Source organism: Mchenga conophoros, linkage group LG18 (assembly GCF_057382185.1).
Source record: "Mchenga conophoros isolate Kocher_MC1m ecotype Shallow Benthic linkage group LG18, M_conophoros_male_GT1.1, whole genome shotgun sequence".
Classification (NCBI taxonomy): domain Eukaryota; kingdom Metazoa; phylum Chordata; class Actinopteri; order Cichliformes; family Cichlidae; genus Mchenga; species Mchenga conophoros.
Genome location: NC_140543.1, coordinates 16,901,482 through 16,927,112, shown reverse-complemented (window position 1 = coordinate 16,927,112; position 25,631 = coordinate 16,901,482). Strand labels below are relative to the sequence as shown.

Genomic DNA, 25,631 nt, shown 5'->3' with positions numbered 1-25,631 from the left:
CCTGTAGCACTAGCACAGGAAGGGCTGAATTAATTCATTATTACTCTCTTAATTATACCTTTGACGACACTGTAAAGTTTTCATAGAAGTTTCTCCATGCAGGAGGTCAACTTATTCTGTTTTAGACTGAAGAACCCCCAGGGATGCATAAGAGGGGAAATGAGAGAATTGATCTCTGTCACAGTTTTTATGATCTTTAGCCTTGTTGGTGCTTTAGTTGATAGCAAAAGGTCAAATTCAGCTGGTGTACATTCAAGACAAGACCTGGGAGAGCAAATAAATGTTTGTGTATACTCACTCACACTGACACAGAGAGGCACATTCCCATGCATGCACGTATCCACCCACTGGTTTGTACACGCAGAAACACACAAATACACAATGCAGCCTCCCACACATATATATGCACACGGCATAGGGATTGTTACACACACACACACACACACACACATATACACGTCATGTTCCAAGTGTTTACATGAAAATCCAACCTGTCTTTTAAGTCTGCATTAGAGAGCATTTTGATCCTTCACTTTTTTCTCCTTGCAAGTTAAAAGAAAGATTGGCCAGTCATTACAAAATAAACGAGGGAAGTAAATTTAGTGGGCGGGCCTGTACTTTCATTATCTCCTTTAATTATTTTATGAGACAATTTTAGTACGTGTGCACATGCCTGATAATGGTGGGATAGTGATGTACAGTGGGGCAAAAAAGTATTTAGTCAGCCACCGATTGTGCAAGTTCCCCCACCTAAAATGATGACAGAGGTCAGTAATTTGCACCAGAGGTACACTTCAACTGTGAGAGACAGAATGTGAAAAAAAAAATCCATGAATCCACATGGTAGGATTTGTAAAGAATTTATTCGTAAATCAGGGTGGAAAATAAGTATTTGGTCAATAACAAAAATACAACTCAATACTTTGCAACATAACCTTTGTTGGCAATAACAGAGGTCAAACGTTTACTATAGGTCTTTACCAGGTTTGCACACACAGTAGCTGGTATTTTGGCCCATTCCTCCATGCAGATCTTCTCGAGAGCAGTGATGTTTTGGGGCTGTCGCCGAGCAACACGGACTTTCAACTCCCGCCACAGATTTTCTATGGGGTTGAGGTCTGGAGACTGGCTAGGCCACTCCAGGACTTTCAAATGCTTCTTACGGAGCCACTCCTTTGTTGCCCGGGCGGTGTGTTTTGGATCATTGTCATGTTGGAAGACCCAGCCTCGTTTCATCTTCAAAGTTCTCACTGATGGAAGGAGGTTTTGGCTCAAAATCTCACGATACATGGCCCCATTCATTCTGTCCTTAACACGGATCAGTCGTCCTGTCCCCTTGGCAGAAAAACAGCCCCATAGCATGATGTTTCCACCCCCATGCTTCACAGTAGGTATGGTGTTCTTGGGATGCAACTCAGTATTCTTCTTCCTCCAAACACGACGAGTTGAGTTTATACCAAAAAGTTCTACTTTGGTTTCATCTGACCACATGACATTCTCCCAATCCTCTGCTGTATCATCCATGTGCTCTCTGGCAAACTTCAGACGGGCCTGGACATGCACTGGCTTCAGCAGCGGAACACGTCTGGCACTGCGGGATTTGATTCCCTGCCGTTGTAGTGTGTTACTGATGGTGACCTTTGTTACTTTGGTCCCAGCTCTCTGCAGGTCATTCACCAGGTCCCCCCGTGTGGTTCTGGGATCTTTGCTCACCGTTCTCATGATCATTTTGACCCCACGGGATGAGATCTTGCGTGGAGCCCCAGATCGAGGGAGATTATCAGTGGTCTTGTATGTCTTCCATTTTCTGATGATTGCTCCCACAGTTGATTTTTTCACACCAAGCTGCTTGCATATTGTAGATTCACTCTTCCCAGTCTGGTGCAGGTCTACAATACTTTTCCTGGTGTCCTTCGAAAGCTCTTTGGTCTTGGCCATGGCGGAGTTTGGAGTCTGACTGTTTGAGGCTGTGGACAGGTGTCTTTTACACAGATGATGAGTTCAAACAGGTGCCATTCATACAGGTAACGAGTGGGGGACAGAAAAGCTTCTTACAGAAGACGTTACAGGTCTGTGAGAGCCAGAGATCTTCCTTGTTTGAGGTGACCAAATGCTTATTTTCCACCCTGATTTACGAATAAATTCTTTACAAATCCTACCATGTGAATTCATGGATTTTTTTTTCACATTCTGTCTCTCACAGTTGAAGTGTACCTCTGGTGCAAATTACTGACCTCTGTCATCATTTTAAGTGGGGGAACTTGCACAATCGGTGGCTGACTAAATACTTTTTTGCCCCACTGTATGCCATAAATCCTTATGTTTAAAGTTGGTTAAATATGAGCTCAGTTCAGTAGTTTGAACTCGGACCATTTCAGGGAGCATTTGTTTTATGTCCCCACTGAGTGGAAAGGGGATTTTAGTACATTTTGTGAATGTCAAATATTATTCTACTGGCTCTGACAAAGTCTTTATGCTCAGGTGCATTATACCCCGAACTCTTTTCACAGTGTGCTTTAGTGGTATTGTGCTATATTAAATGCCTTTATGTAGCTTATTAGGCTACATAGCTGACAAACAACACAATATGTCTTGATTTGGTACGAACAGTAATAGGTCTCAGCTGAATATCTTTTTACTGAGTGTGAAACAACTGGTGTCTTATGTTGAATGGGCCTCATTTATCATTTTACTTCTTCAGTGCACTGGAGGTAGGTGTTGATGATGTGTGGGGATCCTTCCAGAGATGCTTTGCTTCTTCTTCGGGGTTTTAAATTACTCTTTATTTTGAATAAAGCATATTGTTAACTTTGTAAATTATGCTCCCAATTAGAACTAAGTTGATGAAAAAGCTGTGTGTTATTTAATGTCATTTACCTGCTATACCCATATGAGGCTGCAGCATCCTTTGATATCTCAGTCATGTGCACTTGTTGCTCATCACATCAGGTTTTTTAAAAAAGGGTGTCCCATTACCACATGTTTATAAAATCAAGCACATAGACATAAACATTTGTGAAAGAATGGATCATTCTAAAGCACTCACTGAATTCAACTTACAGTCGATCGTACAAGTGTTTACAGAGCGGGGTTGCCGAGTGCTGTGGCAGATGGAGCGCAAAAGTCACCAATGCTCTGCTGGCTCAGTAACTGCATAGCTCCACACCTCCTCTGGCATTAACATCAGCACAAAAACTGTACTGAGAGCTTTGTGGCATGGCTTCATGGGTTTCTCTGGCCATGTAATTCCTGTAGCTGTGTCAGCCTTGCTGTTAAAAAACAAATCCAGGCTAGCAAACAATGCTGCAAATAGTAACGTACCATCTTCTAGCTGCTCCAGTTGTCAGTCATTTGCAGCCATGATAAAAGCCACAACCACTCAAGATTAAAGTTTTAAGTTTTAAAGTAAAGTAAATATGCTGAAAAAAATATATATAAAAAAATGAAATTAAAATCCAATATGACTTTGCAGCTGGTCTTTAGATTGGAGCACACAAAACTGCTTTTTGAGCCCCTCAGATATTTTTGTGCTTGGGTTGTTGCCCCCAGGGGCTAAATCAGCAGATTGGTTTGTGTCTGCTGACCTACCACTAAAAACTCTCATGTTCTTCATTTTAACCTCTTAAATAAAGCATGGCTTTTAAAGGAAGATTCACTATTTAGTGCTTAGAAAATTGGGAGGGGACACAAAGACCCTGACATACGCTCACCAGCCACTTGATTAGGAATACCTATTGAACTGCTAGTTAGTGCAAATATCCATGCATTTTAGAAGCCGAGGTTCAAACTGAGCATCAGAATTGGGAAAAAAGAGGATTTAAGTGACTTTGACCATGTTTGTTGGTGCCAGATGGACTGGTTTGAGTATTTCACAAACTGCTAATCTGCTGGGATTTTCTCCCAGAACTAACTCTGGGGTTTAAAAAGAACGATCTGAAAAAGACAAAATATCCAATGAGACAGTTTTGAATGGGCAGACTGCTTTGAGCAGCTAGGATGGCATAAGTGTCTGGTTTGTTAGCACAAATGTAAGTTTAACTTTTAAGGAAGTAAAGTAAATATGCTAAAAAATAAAAATAAAAAAGCATTTGAAATGAAAATCCAGTTTAACTTTGGAGCTGTTTTTTAGATTAAAGCAGATCGAGGTACAAAACTACTTTTTGAGCCCCTCAGACAGTTTGAGATTTCCAAACTAGTTTGAATTTTGTTAGCAGAAAGCTACAATACTCTCTGCTGAGAGAAAACAAAAAAGGAGAACAGTGGGCAGCAGATGGGAGGGAAAACTTTCTCTGTATTAGTATAAACATCAGGAAAGAGCCGGTGTAGCCTGCTGGTTTGATTGGACTTCATTATTTTTGCCACCTCTCTGCAGAACAAACAGCCCATGCAGCTCACGTCTCCTTACCCATTGTAGCCTCAACATTTGGCACGTTGCCCTCTACTCTTCTTTATTGTGTCTTTTTTCTCACATCAGAGCACAGACAGTTGCGGCGTCGAGCTGCTTCCTTATTGAGCTGCGTTTTAACACAATATGGTGAGAAGCAGTCACATTTGCTGTTTATTTTCACAGGGTGCGTCGTATCAAGTACCTTCATTACCAGATCCAAGAAGGCCACATCGTCACATTTTGTGACTCAATTTTATGAAGCTACAGGTACAGGGAGTTCTTTTTAGAGTGCGCTTTCAGCTTTTTCTTTACTACTTCAGGGTTCACATTTACACACTGGATCACTTTTTCTTATCTGCCAATTGTTGCCGGAGTTAATGGTTCATCTTGTATCATGATACTAACCAAAGCAAAAATTCACACCCTTTCTGTGTATTTTTTTCCTTCTTCAGAGTTTACCTAGGAAGTGTGCCCATCGGTATCAGCAGGGAGTCTGAAGACTTGTTTTTTTTTATTTCTGCACTCCAAATGCACTGTATCCAAAGGCTCATTTGTTGATATTCTGTTGCATTTTGGCTCTGTCTCCCAAGTTTTCCCCAAGGGGCTGAGAGCTTGGGTTCCATGTGGCGTGGTGTTTGATTGATGCAGGCCTTCTCCGTCTACACGATGTGCTCACTGATGCGGTGGTGATGGAGTGAGATACCCCTGCTGAAGCTGATCTAGTGAGCAGCTGGCCTGTGTTCCTCGCTTGCACAGTGGCTTTGCAGTTGTTTTTCCATCACATCTTTCCCCTTCATTATCACTTGAGGGGTTTTTGTGTTGGTGGCTTCTCTTTAGGGAAATGGAAGGATTTACTGAGCCGCTTTCTACCTCAGGTTAGTCTTTTTGATGATACCTCACTAGAATTTAGATTCACGTTTAAAAACTTGAAGTGACTGAGTGCTGAGAATGAATATGTCACTGTAGTTTATAGCCACTGTTACTGGTGTGCCGGTGACTGAATGCAGCGATGTATTGTGTCGGTATGGGTTAAGATATGTGGCTGAGTTTTTAATTCAGTTTTAATTCCTTTGAAGGTTTAAATGACAGCACATCACAGATGGTATATTATGACAGATTTAGCTCATGAATATTAATTCTCTAAATACTAAAATTGAGTTTTCTCTACAGCCAGGTAGAGGGAAGACAAATGTCATTCTGTATCACTATTCTATAGCTGTAAGTGGACTGGGTATTCAATTTACTCTGAAGAGATTTTCGCCATTTAACTTTATTACATATAAATCTTATATTGCCTAAATTGTTCTGCACATGGACTAGTCTATGTAATAAGTAACATGTACTCTTCATATGAATATGCAGATTTTGAAAGCACGGGATAAGATTTTTGCTGCCAGAAGCCTTTTGGTTTTCCTTTGTTGTCTGAGTTGTTTTGACCAGTCATCTTTGAGCAGGCTTTGGTTGCCACAAGTAAACAGTCAGTGTGGTAATAAAAATATGCGGTTGCATTTGCCAAAATGAAATTAAATGAGCACATATTAGATCTCTCAGAGAAATGGTGGTTGCCCTCAGGAGCTAAATCAGCAGATTAGGCGGTGAGCTCAGAGATTGGGTTGTGTCTGCTGATATTAACTTTGTTATCAATTAGACCCACCACTAAGAAATCTCATGTCCTTTTAACCTCTTAAAGAAAGCAAAAGCAAAACTGCCTTATTGATAACAGAGGTCAGAGGAGAATGGTCAGACTGCTTTGAGCAACAAGGATGGCAACAAGTGCCTGATCTGATGAGTCTCGATTTCTGCTGCAGATTCCACTGGTGAGGTCAGTTTGGTGCACAAGCACACAAAGAATAGATCCTGCCTTGTATCAACAGTTCAGGGTGGTGCAGGTGTCAGAGTTGTATGTAGGGGATATTTTCTTGGCAGTTTTAAATAGCAGAGCCTATTGTTGCTGACTATGCCTCTCTCCCTCACAGTGTACTCATATTTTCTTGACTGCTTCAGCATGCAGGTCACAAAGCTCAAATCGTCTCAAACTGATTCACTGAACTCACTCAAATTCCCTTCACAGTTGGCAGATCTCAATCCAATAGAGCACCTTTAGGATGTGGTGGAGAGGTGGACAACCTGCATCATGCTTGTGCCACCGTCAAATCTGCAGCAACTGTGTGATGCTGTCATGTCATGGACCAAAATCTCTGAGGAATGTTTCCAGCAACTTGTTGAATCTATGCCGCAAAGAATTAAGGCAGTTCTGAAGGCAGAAGCAGGTCCAACCCAGTACTAGCCATGTTTAACTTGTGAAGTGGCTGGTATGTTTTTGTACATTTGGAAACTAATAATCTGCGCTACCATTAAAATTACGCTAACAGACAACAATTTTTTAAAAATACATTTAGATTTTTAGTTTATTTGCTTTATTTGCAAAATTAGCTTTTAGAAGGTGTGGCAAAACTGGATTTACAACTGGATTTAGATTAGTTACCTGTAACCATAGTAACATGGTTGTTGTTTGACAATAATAGCATCCGACCAGCTTTGTCTGTATAAGTGTAGGTAGTGCAGACCAGCTGTCTCTTTGGAGTCACTTTACGCAAGGATTGTGCAGTGAGAAATAGAGCTACCTGCTGTAAAGACGCCTCCGTAGGGATGGCTCATTTCATGCTTTAGTGATGTCTGAGTGAGGTAAATGTATCTGCTCATTTTGAGCAGAGAAAGTCACCCTGACCCTGTACCTGCTTCCTGACTATAACCTTAGCTGCTGTTTCAGTGCATGGTTACCGGGTCATCTCTTACAGGAATACAGCTTAAAAGCATACAGTGCGGTAAAGAAAAATGATTCAATCAGACAGACAGGCTCGTGGTTTTAAAGTCAAAGTGTAGTCGTACTATTCTAGCTTTTTGTGTATGTATTATATACATATGCACAGTATATGGATATAGTATGTATTTTTCTAACAGTTATATTGGAAACTAAGGAATCCAACTTAACATTTGCATGGGGGAGTGGTATTACTGGAGTGAATGATTTTGTTCTATGTTCATTTAATGCTTGAAAAAACTTCAAGTGTCTTATAATAAGTTTCAGCTTAACCTCACTGTCACAGTTCAGTCAGTATTGTAACTGTGAATATCCTGGAAAAACAAGACTCTAATCTTTCATGCAGTGTGGAACTGCTCCTTTGGCATTACATATCCTGAATTTGAAGACTTGGCCAATGTTTATTTAAATTTACATCCAAATGAGCATTATGTCATGGCAGGACTATCAGTCCTAACCAGAAAACGTAAACAGAACACTAGAAAATCATTCCAGGTACAGTTAAACAAGCTTCTCCGTTTCTTCCCACTTTGTTCTGTGAGGAGCTGGATGTGACACTGCAAAATCATTTTGCTGTGGTCTCTGGCATTCAGCAGTGAATGTTACTATAAGGGTGAGGAAGGTTATATAACAGCTCAGGAGTTTGGATATGAGAGAGTGTTAGATTTGTATTGTTGATTGTCATTTATGCTTAGAAATATTTACTTATATATGCTTGAGTTTTGTAATTAGTTGTAGATTGGTAGAGGTTTTGATCCTTGATAGTCTGCAAACTTTGTGTGTATTAGACAGCACTTTGGGAGCATGAGAGGTCATACCGTGTCTTATTGTTTTATGGTAGGATTAACGTAGTTGCGTCTGTTCTAGTCTAAGTGCTCTTTGTTTAGATGAACTGCAGGACTTCCTCACCGTGTTATCTAGGATGAACCATCTAGGGTGAGGGGGAGGCTACCCTCTTCCTGACCAAGGATGTTTGACCCTTTGATCAGCAGTACACACACACACACACACACACACACACACACACACACACACAGGCAAGGTACTCTTTGTGTGTATGTAGACGTCATATGTTAATGAACTTATGCATATTCATGTAACCTCAATAAAAGACCAGTGGTACGGGAGAACGGACGAGAGCAACTGGGGTCAAGCGAAGGAACGGTGCCTGTCCGGTTCTCTCCCGTGCACGAGAAACATGAAGAAGCTTGCCTACTTGTGTCTTGCTTTGCAGTGTAATTGTCATGGTCCTGGGTCGTTGACCCAGCGTTTTGTTTTGTGATTATTTCCCTCTGTCTAGTTATTCTGTGTCCTCCCCCCTTGTGTCCGGTTCGGGTTCTAGATTTCCTGTTTTGTTCTGAAAGTCTGTGTCTGTTGTCATTGTGTTCAGCTTGTGTCCTCCAGTCATCATGTGTATTCAGATCAGCTGTTCTTCCCTCCTGTGTGCGATTACCTGATTACCTTGTGTGTGTATATTTAGTGGGTGTCGGTCTGTGTTTGTTGTCGGCTCGTCTGCGTTCATCCATGTATCACTGCGTTAATCTACATTCATCTGCGTTCTATGGTGTTCCTGTCTCTGCGTCTCTCTGCCCCGCACCCCTTTGTATGGTCCCAGTTTGCTGCATTTTGGGTCCTCCTTTTCCTCCACACCACACGGCTCCCTCCGCCAGCCGTGACAGTACGAGCCGACCAACATGGACCCAGCAGCATTCGCACCTACCCAGGAGTTTCGGGAGGAGGTAACCGACACGGTCGCAAGGTTGGTAAACCTGTGGCTCGAGCAGGAGGAAGAAGAGTTCCACCGCGCTGTAGAAGCCAGGCTACAGCAGCTACTCTCTGCACACTCCTGGCTGCTAGACTCGCTTCACCCGCTGGCACGGGACTTCCTCCTTCATGAGCTGCACCTTCACCCACCAGCCGCTACCGCTTCCCAACCCAGCCCGGCGGTGGAGGTTTTGCCCGGCCCGCCGGAGGTTTTGCCCGGCCCGCCGGAGGTTTTGCCCGGGAGGAAGCGACGATCGCGCCGTCGGCGCGTCGCCCCACAGCCGGAGATTAGGACTTCGGAACTGCCGGCTGTGGTGAGTGGAAAAGACACTCCGTCTGTTTCGCCAGCTCGAATGACTGTTTATTCCGGGGCTGTGTTTGTTGAGCCAGCTGCCCAGCAGGTAGCTCAGTTAGCCGCCCAGCAGCCACTAGCTCTGTTATCCACTCAATCGCCACCTCCATTACAGTCACAGCCAGACCTATTAGACACTTGGTTACAATCCATAGCTCAGTCAATAGCTCAGTTGGCAAGAGACTCATCAGCTTTATTATCAGCTCAGCCACCTATTCAGCCACCATCTACACCAGCTCCGCCTGTACTACAAGTCCAGTCCGTCCAACCGGAAAAGCACTGTTTTACACCTGTTCATGTCAAGCAGAGAGACACACCACATAACGCAGTTGTCAGTCCGCAACAGCTGGCCAGCCCAGAGACTGTGACGCACTCCAGGGCCTCCCCAGAGGCTGGGTCCCAGCCCCCGGCCGACTCTGGACCCCTGGAGATTAAGAAGCCAGCTGAGGACTGCATCCGGCTGTCGCTGCCTGAGCTGGGTCAATGCTCTGTGCAGCTGCAGTCTGCCTTGTGTTTGCCAGAGGCCCGTGCGCCTGCTGGATCTGACCCGTACCTGCCAGAGGCCCGTGCGCCTGCTGGTTCTGTTCTGTGCCTGCCAGAGGCCCGTGCGCCTGCTGGTTCTGTTCTGTGCCTGCCAGAGGCCCGTGCGCCCACTGGTTCTGACCTGTGTGTTCCAGGGGCCCCGGTGCCCCTGCTGGTTCTGACCTGTGTGTTCCAGGGGCCCCGGTGCCCACTGGTCCAGAGACAGTTTTCGCTGGGGGGCCCGAGGAGCCCATCCAGCCTCCTGCTTCGCCTGCTGGGGGGCCCGAGGAGCCCGTCCAGCCTCCTGCTTCGCCTGCTGGGGGGCCCGAGGAGCCCGTCCAGCCCCAAGACCCATCATCGCCACCAGCTGCAGCCTCTGTGTCTCCATCCTCGCCAGCTGCGGCCTCTGTGTCTTCACCCACGCCGTCGCCTGGTCCGGCTACTGCTTCACCCACGCCGTCGCCTGGTCCAGCTACTGCTTCACCCACGCCTGGTCCGGCTCCGGCCTTCGTGTCTTCAGCCTCGCCTGGTCCGGCTCCAGCATCCTCGTCAGCATCGCCTGGTCCGGCTCCAGCATCCTCATCAGCGGTCTCGTCTGGTCCAGCCGCTGCTTCGGTCTCGTCTGGTCCAGCCGCTGCTTCGGTCTCGCCACCTTCGGGTCCCAAACTGCCGCCTCGACATCGGCGGTCATCTGCCAGGCCGCTGGTGGAGCGTCATCGTCAACATAGACGACCTCCTAGACGCCGCCGCTGCCTTCCGCGCGGTCGGCCTCCAGACTTGTGTCATCGCCGCCGTTGCCGCCGTCCGCACGGTCGGCCGCCTGACTTGTGTCATCGCCGCCGCTGCCGTCCGCACGGTCGGCCCCCTGAGCGGTTTCCCTGTTGCCGCCGCTGCCGTGTGCACGGTCGGCTTATGGATCTGCGTCGCCAACGTGGCCGGCCTCAGAAGATGAACTGTCCGGGACTTCTGAGTTGTCAGCCTCCGGGCCGGCCTCCTGAACTGTGTTTTGTTCTCGTACTCCAGCATGTGTTTTTGTTTTGGACAATTCCCTCGGTTCGCTGGAGCTTGTTTTGTTCAGAGATCTTATTCTGAGTATTCACAGCAGCCGTAGCCTCTCCAAGATCTTATCCGTGCTGCACTCAATGAGCCCATTTTGAGAAACTCACGCCTCTCCCATCGTTTCAATCCCAGCGGGCAGCCTTGTGAGGGTTTGAACAGCCGGTTCCACTTTCTTAATTCTTCGATAAGTCAGGGCCAAGCCAGCTCCGATCAGCCAGAACCCTGTTACCATGGTTCCGAATAGGTAGATATCTTCAGCACTCAGGCTCACCCAAGCCCAAACTTCTCGTTGAGAAAGGGGTGTCAATTGCATTTAGGGACCAGTTGATCCAATCCATAATTCCTCTTTTAGGTTTTAGAGAACAGACTGTGAGAGAGTGTTCCAGGGAAAAGTAATACAAAAAACACAAGACTAGACAAGGACATAAGAGGCTAAGCAGGAAAGCTAAGGGAGAGGAGGAGAGGAGAAAAGTGCGACCGCCTTCGTCAAGAGCAAGAGCGATTTCTGTTTGGATCAACATTTAGTTAAAGCAAGAAGATGTTGATACCTCCTCTAGCTTTGTATAAACTGGATCTTTATTTCCTTTCTTACAGGCAAGAAACATAATGCAAAACATTTGGATGGGTGTTATATTGAACCATATGTATGCCCAGATGCTGTATGGCTGATTATAGGTACTCATCGATGTCAATGTGCACGATGTGCTGCAGCTGCTTCTCACAAGAAGGGAGTTACATTAACATAATAGCGCAAAACATTTGTGACAAACAGCAGCTTGGCTCAAAGAATCTGAGTTGAATTGGGGACCTTTGATCCATGATTTTTCTAGATAAAAGATACAAAGCTAGCTAGCTTTTTGCAAAAGGTTTGAGGCCAAATACTTTGTCTATCATTCTACCATGAGAAAGATGACTCACAAGTTATCAGTTAGCTCGGAGTCATGTAATGAATTCATCCCGAGGTCAGAGTCTACAGGCCACAGTTGGCATGTTAAATTTTATGGTTCAAGACAGTACAATAAGAAAAATACTCTTTAATTCAATTTTCAATTCAAGTGTATTTATATGACACCAAATAGCAATAGTTCCCTCAAGGTGCTTTATATTGTAGCATATAAATACATGAGATTCACAGAAATTCACCCTAAAATTATACAGAGAAAACCCCAAACATTTAGACGACCCCCTGTGAACAAGCACTTGGCAACAGTGAGAAGGAGAAACTCACTTTTGACAGGAAGAAACTGCAGGAAGAAACAGGCCGGGGTGATGGGAGGGGAACAAAGACACACAGTGGAAGAGAGACAGAGACTGAGGATGAAGACACACTGAGTGCATGATGAGAAGCCCCCAGAAGTCTAGGCCTATTGCAGCATAACCAAGAGAGAGTTCAGGGTCACCTGATCCAGCCCTAACTGTAAGCTTTATTAAAATGAAAACTTTAAGGCCTAATCTTCAAAGTAGAGAGGCTGTCTGTCTTCTGAATGCAAACTGGGAGCCGGTTCCACAGAAGAGGGGCCTGAATCCTAAAACCTCTGCCTCCCATTCCCTTGCCATGTTAATTTGATTCTGGACTTAACAGGGAGCCACTGAAGAGAAGCATTATAAGAGGAATATGGTCTCTCTTTCTAGGTCCAGTCAATACTCTTGCTGTGGCAGTTTGGTTTAGCTGAAGGCTTTTCAAGGACAGCCTGATAATGAATTACAATAGTCCAGCCTAGAAGTGATAATCTAAGGCTACGTTCACACTGCAGGCGAAAGCGCATCAAATCCGATTTTTTTGACCCTATGCGACCCATATCCGATCATGCTATGACAGTGTGAACGGCGCAAATCCGATATTTTCAAATCCGATCTGGGTCACTTTCGTATGTGGTACTGAATCCGATACATATCCGATGTTTTAGAAAGCGACTGCTGTTTGAACAGTCAGGTCGCATTAAATCCGTCTTTTACGTCACTGACACAAGACAGACGCCAATTATCAGTGCCAGAGAAGCGCCAGAGAAGACATCGCGAACGCTTCTCTGGCCATCCCGTGTAGATATCAGTGAAACTGTTGGGAAGACAACGTTGGAGAAACGTGAACATTTTATTTGTACTGTGTAATCTGCAGATTCTGACAGAAATCTGCAGCTATCCTTTGAAGCACCGCTCCTCTCTAAAACAGCAATAAGGATCATTATTAGGTTATTTACATTATTATGTAAACAACAAAATAACTTAAAGCAAAAATTGGGAAACATAAAGTCCGAAGTCTTTATATTAAGGGCCATCAGTCAAACAATACTGTTTGCTCTGGGTCTAAACAGAGCGCGTTGTGTGTGAAGTCTTCTTTTGCGCATGCGGGCCGCTTTGAGCGTTCACACTAGAGCGCGTTTGCTGTCGCATTTTATTTGTAGTGTGAACGAGCAGACAAAAAAATCGGATTTGATCAAAAAATCGGAATTGAGCATTAAGACCTGCAGTGTGAACGTAGCCTAATATACCGATCAAGCATGGCTTGCTTGGAAAAGTTTTCAGGTGAAAAGTACTTGTCTCTAAAAAGAACGCAGCAGCATGGCTTATTTTTTGCAAAGGTGCATGTGACCAAACCACTAAACCTCTGGAACAATGTCCTTTGGACAGACCAGACAAAAGTGGAAAAGTCTGGCTATAGTGCACAGTTCCATGTATGGCAAAAAGCACACATATCATATCAGAACAAAACCGTCATACTAACTATGGAGCACGGTGGTGGATGAGTGATGATTTTGGTTTGATTTCAGGCATCTTAGCTGAAATTGGGTCATATAACAGGACAATGATTTATAGTACATTAGCAAATGTGCAACATAATGGCTGAAAATGAAAAGAATCAGGGTCTTGCTCAGTCAAAATCTAGTCCTTAACCTGATTGCAATGCTGTGGTGGGCCCTTAAGAGAGCTGTGCAAAAACAATAAAGCTCAATAAACTGAAACAATGATGTCAAAGCAGAGTGGGCCAGATTTCCTCCACAATCATGGGACAGACTGATCAAGTCACACAGAAAATAAGTGATTACTACTTTTGAAACTTGGTTTGAGGAGCAGATGAGGATTTTTCTAATGTAATGTGATCTTATAAAAATTATTCCTAGAATGTGTATTTTTCTCTAAATATCAAATCATTTGGGCTCCTTTTTTTTTAGCATTTCAATCAAAAACGTTGACCTAAACCCTTTTGGATGTTGACATTATGGGACATTTTCCACCCAGCTTAAACTGAAAGGTATCAGGTTAACTCAGTATATCACAAAAGACATTGATTAATCTAATTCTGTCCATTTTGTTTTTGTTGTAGCAGTGCAGCCTGCAATGAAGATGGAGTTTGAGGCATTGATGCCTGACTGTAAAAATGGAAGATACTGTGTTTGCTTCTGAACAGAGGGGTGAATCCATGACATCACTGCAAAGAAATACCAATCTATAGTTAAACGGAATGTTCACGATTATCCTTATTTGCATGTCAAGACCTGTATTTATGCATCATTATCCAGGAAGGTGCGCTGAGTCATCCTCCTCCTCACTGATATTTTTTCCCTAAGCAATTTAATTGAATCATTTTCACCTTATACGCAGCGCAAGATTCAGCATTCACCCCTTGAAAACAAGTAGATCGACTGTGGATCTCCTCTCTGTGGACAGCCTCTTAACAGAGCCGGTTAGTCACACATTGGAGCACTCTGACAAGTGATTTTTTTTCTTTCATGTTGGCCAGCTGTAAATCTTCAGTCTAGAGCTGATTGCTGCCCATGTGTATTAGACTGACTGTTTAACATATGTGGGGTAAACAAAGCTTCATTATTTTACTGATGTTTTTGATGATTGTGAATTGTTTCCGGCTTTGTGTTAAATTTGTCACATGTATACTGTACTTCACTGAGACAATCAGAACAATCACATGACGCTTATAACCCCTGCAACTCATAACCATTCATCTCTGCAAAGGCTAAGAGTGAAAAATCAATCAGTTATAGTTGTGGTACTTCATTGCGGATTTCACATGGCCCTAGTTGCTATTGAAAAAAGAAACTCTCTATTTTCTCTCTGTTTATCCATCCATCCTTTTTCTTCTGCTTATCCAATTTAGGGTCACCAGGGGTGTTGGAGATTATCATGTGACATATTGTCAGTACCTATAGCTGCTTCTTTTATTATTAATCTCATTGATGAGATTAGTCAAGTGAGAATAAGTGGTATTTAATCTTTGAGAAGCCTGCAAAAATGCTGCCATTTTACATTTTCCCAAAGCATGTAAAAAAAAAAGAAATACATAAATAAATACATTTGTTTATGGCAGGAGAGATAACGAGCTTAATGTGAAAATTGGAGCAAATTCAAAGAAAGCAAATTATGTAATTGGTTAGATTAGATTACCTAACAGCACCAAATCACAGGCAAAGTTAACTGGTGAGGTCATCATTTGGTCATCTGGTCATCTATTCATATTAATTAATATTCATATTAAACCAGAAAAGAAACAAATAAAAACATAAATAATAGAAGAATGTCAATGATAGGCCTGATTAAACAGAAAAGTTTTAACAGTTTTTTTTAAAGACTTCACAGCTAAACGGATCTGTAGTAAACTGTTCCAGAGCCTCGGTGCCACAGACTGAAAGGCTCTAACTCTCTAGTCTTCCGTCTTGTACAAAGGACAGCTAATAGGTTTTGAGCTTGTGAGCAAAGAGAGTGTGCAGCAGTGTGTTTAACAAGAAGCTGATATATATAGTCTGGAGCCTGTCTGTCAAGTGCTCCGTAAGTAGGCATGAGAATTTTTAAACAACTGTGAGCTAATGTAAAGAGAATAAAATGGGGGTAAAGTGACCTCACTTGCTAATGTGTGTTAGGAGTATGGCTGGAACATTTTGCATTACTTAGAGGCGTGAAAGCGATGATTTATCTGAGATGGTAAATAAGGCATTACAATAAGAAAAGTATGGAAAGTGTGGAGAAGGAGGGAAACACCTCAAGATGTGAAGCATAGCACATTGTCTGGCAAACATGGTGGAGGAATTGCTGAAATATGGGCATGTGTAGCTGCCAGAGGAACCAGGCCACTGGACAGAAGCAGCAGCATGAAGCTTGAAGTGTCCAGGGCTATCTTCTCATATTCAGCCAAGTGCTGCAAGACCCATCAGACACATGGTGGTTGTTAAAAGAAAATTATAGTAAAAAATATATAAAATTGTTCATAAACTAACTGTAGTACCAAAATTCTTCATGTTATGGCTTTTCTTTGCTTATTGCAAAATTTAAAATGTAGTTATTGCTTACATTTTAATTTCTGTGCACTGGAACATTTTTTTGTTAGTACAATTTGAGCCATGTGATTATCTACAAACACATTCTCAGAATTTTATTGGAACAAATTAAAGTAGTATAGTTGAGTTTATTACTATTAAGTTGTCATTGTATCTTAAATTACTTGTTTAGAGCTGTGCATTTAAAATCAGAGAGTGGAAAATTCCAGAAATGTATCCCTGCAGTAAAGAGCGATGAAGTTCCTGGCTTAGGATTTCTGCTCCACTGATGCAGGACTTTTGTTTTCCTGTCAACACACCTCAGACCTCGACTTATTCTGTTCCAGCAAGAAGAAAGACAAATGAAATACTTTTTTCTCCCACATGTTAAATTGCCACATTTAATTACACAAGACCTGATTAAACCGCTGCTTCCCCCTGAATACAACAGAACAAATGGATGCACTATATTAGGTTGTATTAGAAAATGTGCTTCCATTCTTTGCTGAACCTTCAATCGTGAATGCCGAGAGAGTCTGCAAGACGCAACGAGGCCAGCCTTATAATTAGGAGGGGCTCAAAAAAACAATTTCACTAGTGGTGCTGAAGTAATGACTGTAATGAGGTTTAAATAATAGCAACGCCTTCCATAGAGTTTTCCTTAATATATAGGTATTGAATTAATGTGTGTTTATTAGCTATGCAAAGGCCAAATTATTGCAGTTGCTCTGAGCTTAAACTCCAGATAGACAGGAGCTCCTCCAGACCTCATCGTTAAGTGAAAGCTAATGAGTTGTATTACTGATGACAGAAAATATACATTTTTATTCCACCCTCAGTAACACCTGATTTTAATATTTCCTATTCGTCATTTGTTGATTTTCGTCAGTCTGTCTTTTTGCTCATTTGCAATAAACAATAAAGGAGTTGACAGCTGCAGCAGGCTGCAGGTGATTTAATCCAGATTATGAAATAATTCTGTTTGATTTACATAAACTGTAACCTTTCGTATCAAGAAGGTATCGGAACTTTAAATTGTGCAGTATGGAGTGAGTGAGCAATCTTGCGTTTTCCTTAAAGTAATGCTTGTTGGCATTTGTAATGACCTTTTTGCTCTTGACAGAATGGACTGTAATGAGAATTATCACAAGCCCCCTGAGAAACACACAGGCAGATAAAGCCAGACAGACTAAAAGCAGGCAAGTGGAAAAAAGAAAGTGAAGCATCATTTCGAGATACTTTGCTAAAGCAAGATGACGCCAAATACAATATGTTACAGATGTCTGTGCGGTATGGTGGCAATATCACAGACCTTCTAAAACACATAAACATCTCCTCTATAAAAGAGGAAAGAAAGAAGAAAGCATACTAAATGTCCTTCCATCAGATGCCCTGAGTAAGGTGGCACTCTGTGATGGAGAGTTTCAGTCATTATCCAGGGGTACATAGCAGGAAAGTCACAAACTGTAACAAAACATTATCAGCTGTATATCTATGGATAGCTCAACAAATAACCAGATACTTGTCTTTCTTAAATTAGAATAATTCATAATAATATCCTATATTATATATCTGATAACAAGACGTAAATATTCTCCCTATATAGCGCTTTTCTGCTCTACCTAAGCACTCAAAACACTTTATATACGACATGCTTTATCCACTCATTCATATAAGCACTTTTTTCTATGCTTATGCTTTGTATCTAACATTCACACACATTCACACTCCAATGAATGCAACTTGGGATTCAGTATCTTGCCCAAGGATACTTTGGGATGCAGGATCAAACCACCAACCCTCTGATTAGTAGATAACCTGCCATACCTCCTGAGCTACAACCACCTCATACAACCATAAGTAACAGAATGTTTAGTACTCACTATTTATATACACAGTGTTAGGGGGAGTGTGTATACCAAAAGCCTTTAAAGTAATTTGTCCAAATATTACAGCTACTTTATGGTTAAGTGCAAAAGTCTTGCGCCACCCCTAATTTAAAAAATATGTATTTTGGTAGGAAAATGGGAAATAGCTGTAGTAATTTATTGAAACATGTGCAAGCGTACATGGAAATATAGTGAGAGACAAAAACATAGTTATTCAATTCTAACAGTCTTGAATTTTATAGGATATTCAAAGATTGTTAGATGCTGGCTGCTTTTTGTTCTGTTCACTATCAAGATGATTCCACACAGGTCCAGGTTCAGAGAAGACAAATCATTGACTGATGATCTTCTGCAGCATGTTTTTCTATCCACCTATGCAATACTGATTTTCATCCAGTTCTTGGGTAATTCGGTAAAACCTGTCCCTGTTTCCTTTACTGAAGAATGGCATCTTGACAGCCACCCTTCCACTGAGAATATTTCTGATGAGGCTTCAGTGAACAGTAGATGGATCAAAGGCCAGATGCATCTCTCACCTTCTGTGTCAGGTCTTTGGTGAATTTTTTTGTGATTCTTAGGACATAACTTTCAGATATTCTTCAAATGCTGTATTTTTTTAGACCTGTCACTTCTTTTGTTCCCTGCTTGTCCAGTTTCCTCCTTTTTAAGGGCACACTGAACACCATGCCAGCTCTTCAGCTAATAGCTCTTTGGGAATCATCTTTTTGGTTCAAAAATACTATTTTATGCCTGTCAAACTGTGTTATCTTTAGCATTTTCTATTGATTCAACTAAAGAATGGAGAACAGATTGTTTTTTGTGATGGGCTGCTAGCAACACAGTGCCTAGGGAAACAATTTAACTTTGCAAAATCCTTTACCAAGTTTTCTGTTATGTTGAGTTAGGTGCCTTTTGATGCTTGAATGATTGATAGTAACCAAAAAAGCATTCCTCTGAAGATGGTCAGGATTGGACTGAAAATGAGTGAAAAAGCAGCCAATGTCCAAAGAAAAACCTGGAAAGACCTTCAGGAAGACTGAAGAACTATTGCTCAAAACCACTTTAAAAAATGATTTTGCCTCCTTATAACTGTAAAATATAAATAAATGAGTGATCGGTCAAGACTTTTCTTACTAGATAGTTCAGCAAATTAAAAAAAGTAAAACAAAATGCATTAGTATTATTATAAGAATGCAGTTTGTCACACTCAGTACGAACAAATGTTTTCCAGTTTGACTCTTATTGGTGCTTAATCGTTTTAATGTGTTAAGAATCTATGGCATTGCCACCTAGGACAAGTGCGACTGTGTTAACTGAAAGCTATTTTTTGCATGAGTAGTTTATAAGGCTCCACTTAACAGTGTTAAACCAGTCTGTTGGCTTGTGTGCTCATCACACCCCAGTACAAGTATAAAGATGAACTTTTTTAGTCAATAGACCAGGACGGGGCATGTTCAGGCTTAAACTGGGAGTTCATTTGCGCTCAACCTCATAACAAGTAGTGTCTCCTGAGGTCTCTCAACAACCATAAGGCTACTTAAGGAGCAACAAAAGGGGAAAATGTGTGTAGTAATGGGTTAATGAAGTATTCATTTAAAAACATGAGGGATATCAGATTCACTTCGCTTTCATATTAAAGCGGGAGTTTCCATTTGCCAGGTCATGCTCAGGCAGTGATCTGTGGGATGTCAAACAAGTCAGTGCTTCCTCCATTTTCATTTTGATAAGTTGAGTTGACAACAGTTGAGTGTTGTTGAGTCATGGCATTTCACAAGTCCAAGTTCAGTCAGGTGAAAGAGGCAAAATCAGCCAGCAGTGCCAGAGACTGTTTAAGTTATGCAGTCACACAGTTGTGACTAATTATCTACAGTTTATAATCCATCCATATCCAGGTGGTTATGATCAAGCGATTACAAAAATGAAGCTACTGATGACAAAATCAGATGCTCATTTATACGCTTGCCTTGGACGTGAGAGATAGCATAAACTTGATAAGTTAAGAAGATGAAGAGGGAAGAAATGGCAGTTCATAGCAAAGACAAAGGGCAGTGAAAATTGAGGTGTCAATTTAATGAATCATGAAATAATCACTTAGAGATGGAAATGTTATCGGCAAGAGGAGCATTCCTCTTGATTAATTCAGACTGTAAGAAGCGGAGCTTAAAATTTATGAAAAGGCTTTAAATTGCTCATTGTTTATATTTCATATGGACATATTGTTGACTGTGCCATCATAACAAATGTGTTATATTTTTATTAATAACCTTTGATCAGTGTACAAAGAAATGTAATGTGACGTACTAATTAATAAACAGCATCTCCGTGACACAACTGCTCAGACACCTTCTGTTTAAAGCTTAATTATCTAGTATCATATGAATCCTCCTCATCCTGTAAATTCACAGGGGCCAAAGCCATTAAAACATATGCCTCATTCATATATATTTTTTAACTTTACTACCTACTTACTCCCAGCAATCAGATTTTCTGTTACATCTAATTTGACTGACACAGCAAAACCCTCCATTTCCTCTTTGCAGAGAAAACCATTTGGTAACAGCTGTAATAAATCTTCACTGAGGGTCCACGTACTGCACCGCTTTAAATCACCAAGCTGCCCATGGACATATAATTGCCCAAAGGATGTTATAACTTATACACTGATGGTGGGATGATGGCAAAAGTATGTGACATGAGCAAATATTACCGTTACATTTGACTGTTTTTTCTTGAAAGAAAGGTAAGCGATACCTGAGACAAAACGTGTCTGTAATCGATCGATCACATTTGTTCAGAGTAAAACATGCACAGTGGCCAAAACATGTAGATTAACTGCTATATTTGTTGCTATTCTTGTATTTTCTGAGATGCTCTGCATATCTAAGGCTATAATTTTTATCCTTTTCATTTGTTTCAGTGTAAATCTTTTTCTTTCTTTCCTTTTTTTAAAGCAAGGAAGGGAAAGAGGGAAGATGTGGGGTGTGTTATGATTATACTCAATCTCCTGGAGCAATCGCTACGAAGACATGTGTTCAATAGAATGAATGCTTTGCTGCAGGCACTTGATTGTATTGTTTCTTTGCTATTGATTTGGGGGGGGGGGGGGCAGGCTGTGGGGGGGGGGGTGTAAGTGGAGTATGGGATATCAAAAGGTACCACATGAGTAGGCACAAGGATAAACAACATCTACAGCTGCAGAGTGGATATTGTTTAAAATGCAGGAGGTATAAGGGAAAAAAAGGCTCATTTAACCCCTGCTAAACAACAGAAAGCAGCACCTTGGGGTGTGAAAACTATTTTAAAATTACAGTATTTGTGACTAAGTGTGGGTTTTTCTCTGAGGTAGGCAGAGGAACGGAATGCAAAATCAAATTAAAGATACATAAAAGATACGAAACGTTATCATATTATGGTACTGGGGAGTTTGGGTAATTTCCCCTGTTACATTGTATTACTTGTGAAATAAACCTGACGATGAGGCAAAAAAAATCTCCACTGAAGTCATGTTACCGGTAGTAAGCAGACAAGTTTGGAGCATCCATTTTTTTACCCTGTAGGCAAATCTGAATCTGTTGTCTACACCGTTTGCATATATGAATCTACATTACAGCGGTAAGTGAGACCCCAGCCTACACACATTGCTGTGTGTGTAGGAGGGGGATAGGATGACAAGCCCAAGATACATAGTGCTTGAGTCAAGCTCACTCGGCGTTCCTTCCTTCCTGTATTTCAAAACTAACATAAATCACACGGAAAGGTAGTTTTCATGTCAATACCCACCACGTGCCAACTTATTGTCTACAGTGATGGTCCACATCGCATCACGGTGCATAAATAATATCCTCTTCTTACCAGCTGTGAGAGCTACAACAGCAAAGAGATAGATGAAGAGGTATCTCTTTGTGCCGCATCCATTTGATTCTGCACCCCCCAGAGCTACAAGCCGAAGCCTTCTCCAGCTAATGATCCTTCACGAATTAAAAAGCTGCAGCCCTGAAACCAAAGCCCTCCCTTCCCATCCATCAGAACGTGCCTATCATTGGACCAGTCTGTATTAAATAGGCCTAATACTGTTTCCCTCACGCCCTGATGACACAAGGCTGCACACAAACTGCATAATCAGTGTGAGAGGACGGAAATCTAAAGACCAATTGATCATTAAAATTAACAGTCTTTCTATGACTGACTGAGCATCTGGTCTATGTTCAAAGGAGTAGGTTTTAATAATTGGGTGCATAACAGTAACTTAGCCGCCCTGATTACACAGGTAAATCAATGCAGGCTTGAAACGCATATAGGTAAAACCACTTCTCTCTTTTCTGTTCCTTCACACTTTACATTCAGATGTGATTACTGTGTCAGAGAAAATATTTGTCTTTAATTTGTAGGCTGTGTTTATAATGACAAATGGCACCACATGGCAAGGTTTTTTTTCTGTCACCCACAGATTTGCCCAAAGAGCATTTATCATGGGTGGACAGGCTTGCTTGCCGTATGCTATTGGTCATGGCAGCTTGAGAGTAATAGGTGGAAAGCCAAGTCCTCTTCCACTGCCGTGTCCCGGCACTTCTCAGAGGCACCCAAACCCGCTGTAATCTCTCACACGAGTGAACTTAAATTAAATTGAAATTCTCAGGTGTCAGAAATGTATAAGTGCCCTCTTTGCAATGCTACTCTTAAGAGCTCACAGGCATGATTTTCTAGCTTTCTTAGATGCCTGAAGATGAATGAATGACAGCTCTCATTTATTGATGTTCAGTTATCCAATCATATGAATAAAGTGTTTTTATAGTTGTGCGCCTTAGTCATTTTGAAATAAATGCAGCTGAATATGTCGTCAATGGGAACAAAAATAAAATAACATATCGCAGAACACAGACAAGTGTTCACTGAGCCTTAATCTGGAGGCTCGTCTCTGCTGCAGATCTGGACCAAGACAGATAAATAGATTGTTTGCTTGGACTAACTGAATGATTTGGGGCACAGTAGTTACTATGTAATGGAAAGCACACAGCCCATGTGTGCGTATGCCCCTCTGTATAGTTAGTAGGATTTCCCAGCACACTGTTAATTACTTCATTTGCCTCGTTTCCCAGGATGGATCATATGTTTTTAGAATGTTGTGTTTAATGCAAATCCAATTCTAAAGAAGTTATCATGCTGTGTAAAATGTTAATGAGTTTGTCAAGTGGTGAGCCAGGACCCAAATGCAGATCCAGAAAGGCTGAACTAGTCCTGGCCAAAGAGACACTAAGGAACAAAGGAACATACTGTTCAGTCACAAAGACCATGTCACTGAACAGTATGTTCTGACAAAGACAACAGTGAAGACTCAAACAACATCTCACCCAAGGTCCCCGTTACAGACTGTTAAAAAGAAGGGTGGATGCTGCACAGTGGTAAATACGGCCCTGTCCCAACATTTTTTAATGCATTGCTCTCAGGAAATTAAAATAGAAATCTTGTTTATTACCTAAAATGGTAGATTGTCTAATTGTTTAAACATGTTTTCTATGTTCAATAGAGATCAAATTATGGGTTTCATAACCCATAATTGAATGCATTCTGTTTTTCTTTACTTTTCACCCAGCAGCCCAACATTTTTGGAATTACACTTGTGTATTGTTGTGTTTTCATTTCAGCCAGTCGATATGCCAGATATGTACATGCTGTACCTTTAATGTTGTGTTGTTTTTAAATAAAAACACCGAGTACGGTGTGATTATGTAGCATCTTTGTAGCCAGCCAAGTTCTACAAACAGCTTTATTGTTTCTCAATCATGCATTCACACCTAAACACTCACATGCCAATACTATGCAAGATACTGAGCTGCCACTGGTAGCCGCCTAAGTGTCTTCCCCAAGGACACATTGGAACATTAAGGAGCTGGGAATCAAACCACAAACCCTGCAATTTCTTTCCACCAAGCTTTAATATTTGAGCCATGGCTTCCCAGTGTTTAACTTTATGAGATTCACATTTCCAATGCAATCCAATTTACTCTGGCACAGAAGCACAGCCGTATTCTGCTTTACTGACGCTTATGAATACTAGTTTCTGCAGGATGTTACTTCACATATGTGCGTTTTTCTAAGGCTTTAATACAATGCATCACAACCTCAGTAATATGTGTAATATCCTCCCTTTCATGTGTGTAAATCATTGCAATCTGCAGCCTCAATATTATACAGAAATTCATAGTTCTCTGACAGCGTCAGGCAAATGTGGACAGTATTGTCTTTGTGAGATAAAAACTATGGCTGGGCTATTGCATTGGGTTTTACAAGGCAGCTAAATAAAGAGATCGCTGAGTGTATTATGTAGAATAAACTTTTCTTCTCCCTATCACATTCATTTCAGACACAATAGAAACTATGTTTTGGCCCTGGTTAAATAAACATTGCCACCTGCTGCCAGCCCTTAATAATTGAAACATGGCACAAAAAGATTTTTTCTAAGAATTGCTTTTTTCCCCATTCACTATGTCAGTCCACTGCCTGACATTTAATTTTGCTGTCATACTCCAACAGATTGCTTAACTGAAAGGGAGAAAAGTGTCTTCAGCTATATCATCAAACATTTAGCTTTTCTACTTTGTGTTTTACAGATATACACAGCCAGTGCAGTTGTTTAAATGTAAAAGCTCCATCTCTGTTGGAGAAGCAGCTGAGGCCTTGAAGACGGTACTACCCAGGGGGTGCAGTCAGCTTGTGGGGACTGTGACGATGGCGAGCGTTTGGTGGATGAACAGTGGAGATGCGCAGCAGATAGCTCTGAGGCACTCAGGAGAGCTCGTTAAGGAGGCAGCTGAAAAGGATAATGGAAGCTTGTCACTTTACTGTCTGTTAAAAGGCTCAGACACACGCACGAAATACTGCTCTGAGAGTAGACGTGCACCCAATACAATAAGCTCCGGTGCTTTTTGCGCCCTCAAGGTAATATCAAAAGTGGCGAAATTGGGACAGAGATACCTAGATATCAGTGAAGCTGTAAAAAATTGGAGGTAGCAGGAGAGGTCTGGTGTTATTACTTTTTTTTTTTTTTTTTTTTTATCGCCCAAAACAATTTCCAGTTGTTTCCGAAACATGTTTCAGACACTGTGCACTATAACATTTGAGAAATTGGCGATCCACTTAACTTTAACTTAAATAAACTTCATGCAACCTCAGTTTAGTGAAATTATTTGTAAATAAATGCAATTATTTTTAATATTAATTGCAAAGTCATTGCTGAAGTGTTCTTGACTTGGCTTGCAAATTAACAACTATGCAGAAATATACTCTTCACCATGAAGGCAAAACATACAGACGACCGAAAAGAAGTAAATAAACTTTAACAACTAGAATAAATTGAGTAAAATGAACTCGTTTAAGTTAAATAAGGAGAGCGTTTGCGTTTACAGCTTGAATTCCTTTGGAAAATTGCTGTTGAGGGTGAAATGCTTCATATTTATAAGCCTCAATGTGCTTGCTTCTGTCCTGCTTGGTTAACCGCTAGAAAGACTGATTTAGTTAATCCCGGGGGAATAAGAGAAGAAGGGTTCAGCGGGGTGTTCGCATGGATTAATGTCAC

General features: G+C 41.6%; 1 protein-coding gene across 1 annotated transcript in view; it reads left to right on the top strand.

Annotated features, from left to right (window-relative positions):
• LOC146553514 (acid-sensing ion channel 1C-like) overlaps positions 1–24,693 on the top strand; it is a 61,999-nt gene extending 37,306 nt beyond the window's left edge. The window contains exon 2 of the mRNA XM_085255127.1: positions 24,667–24,693. Coding sequence (XP_085111253.1) covers positions 24,667–24,693 — 27 coding nt within the window. The remainder of the gene's footprint in view (positions 1–24,666) is intronic.
• The last annotated feature ends 938 nt before the right edge of the window (positions 24,694–25,631 follow it).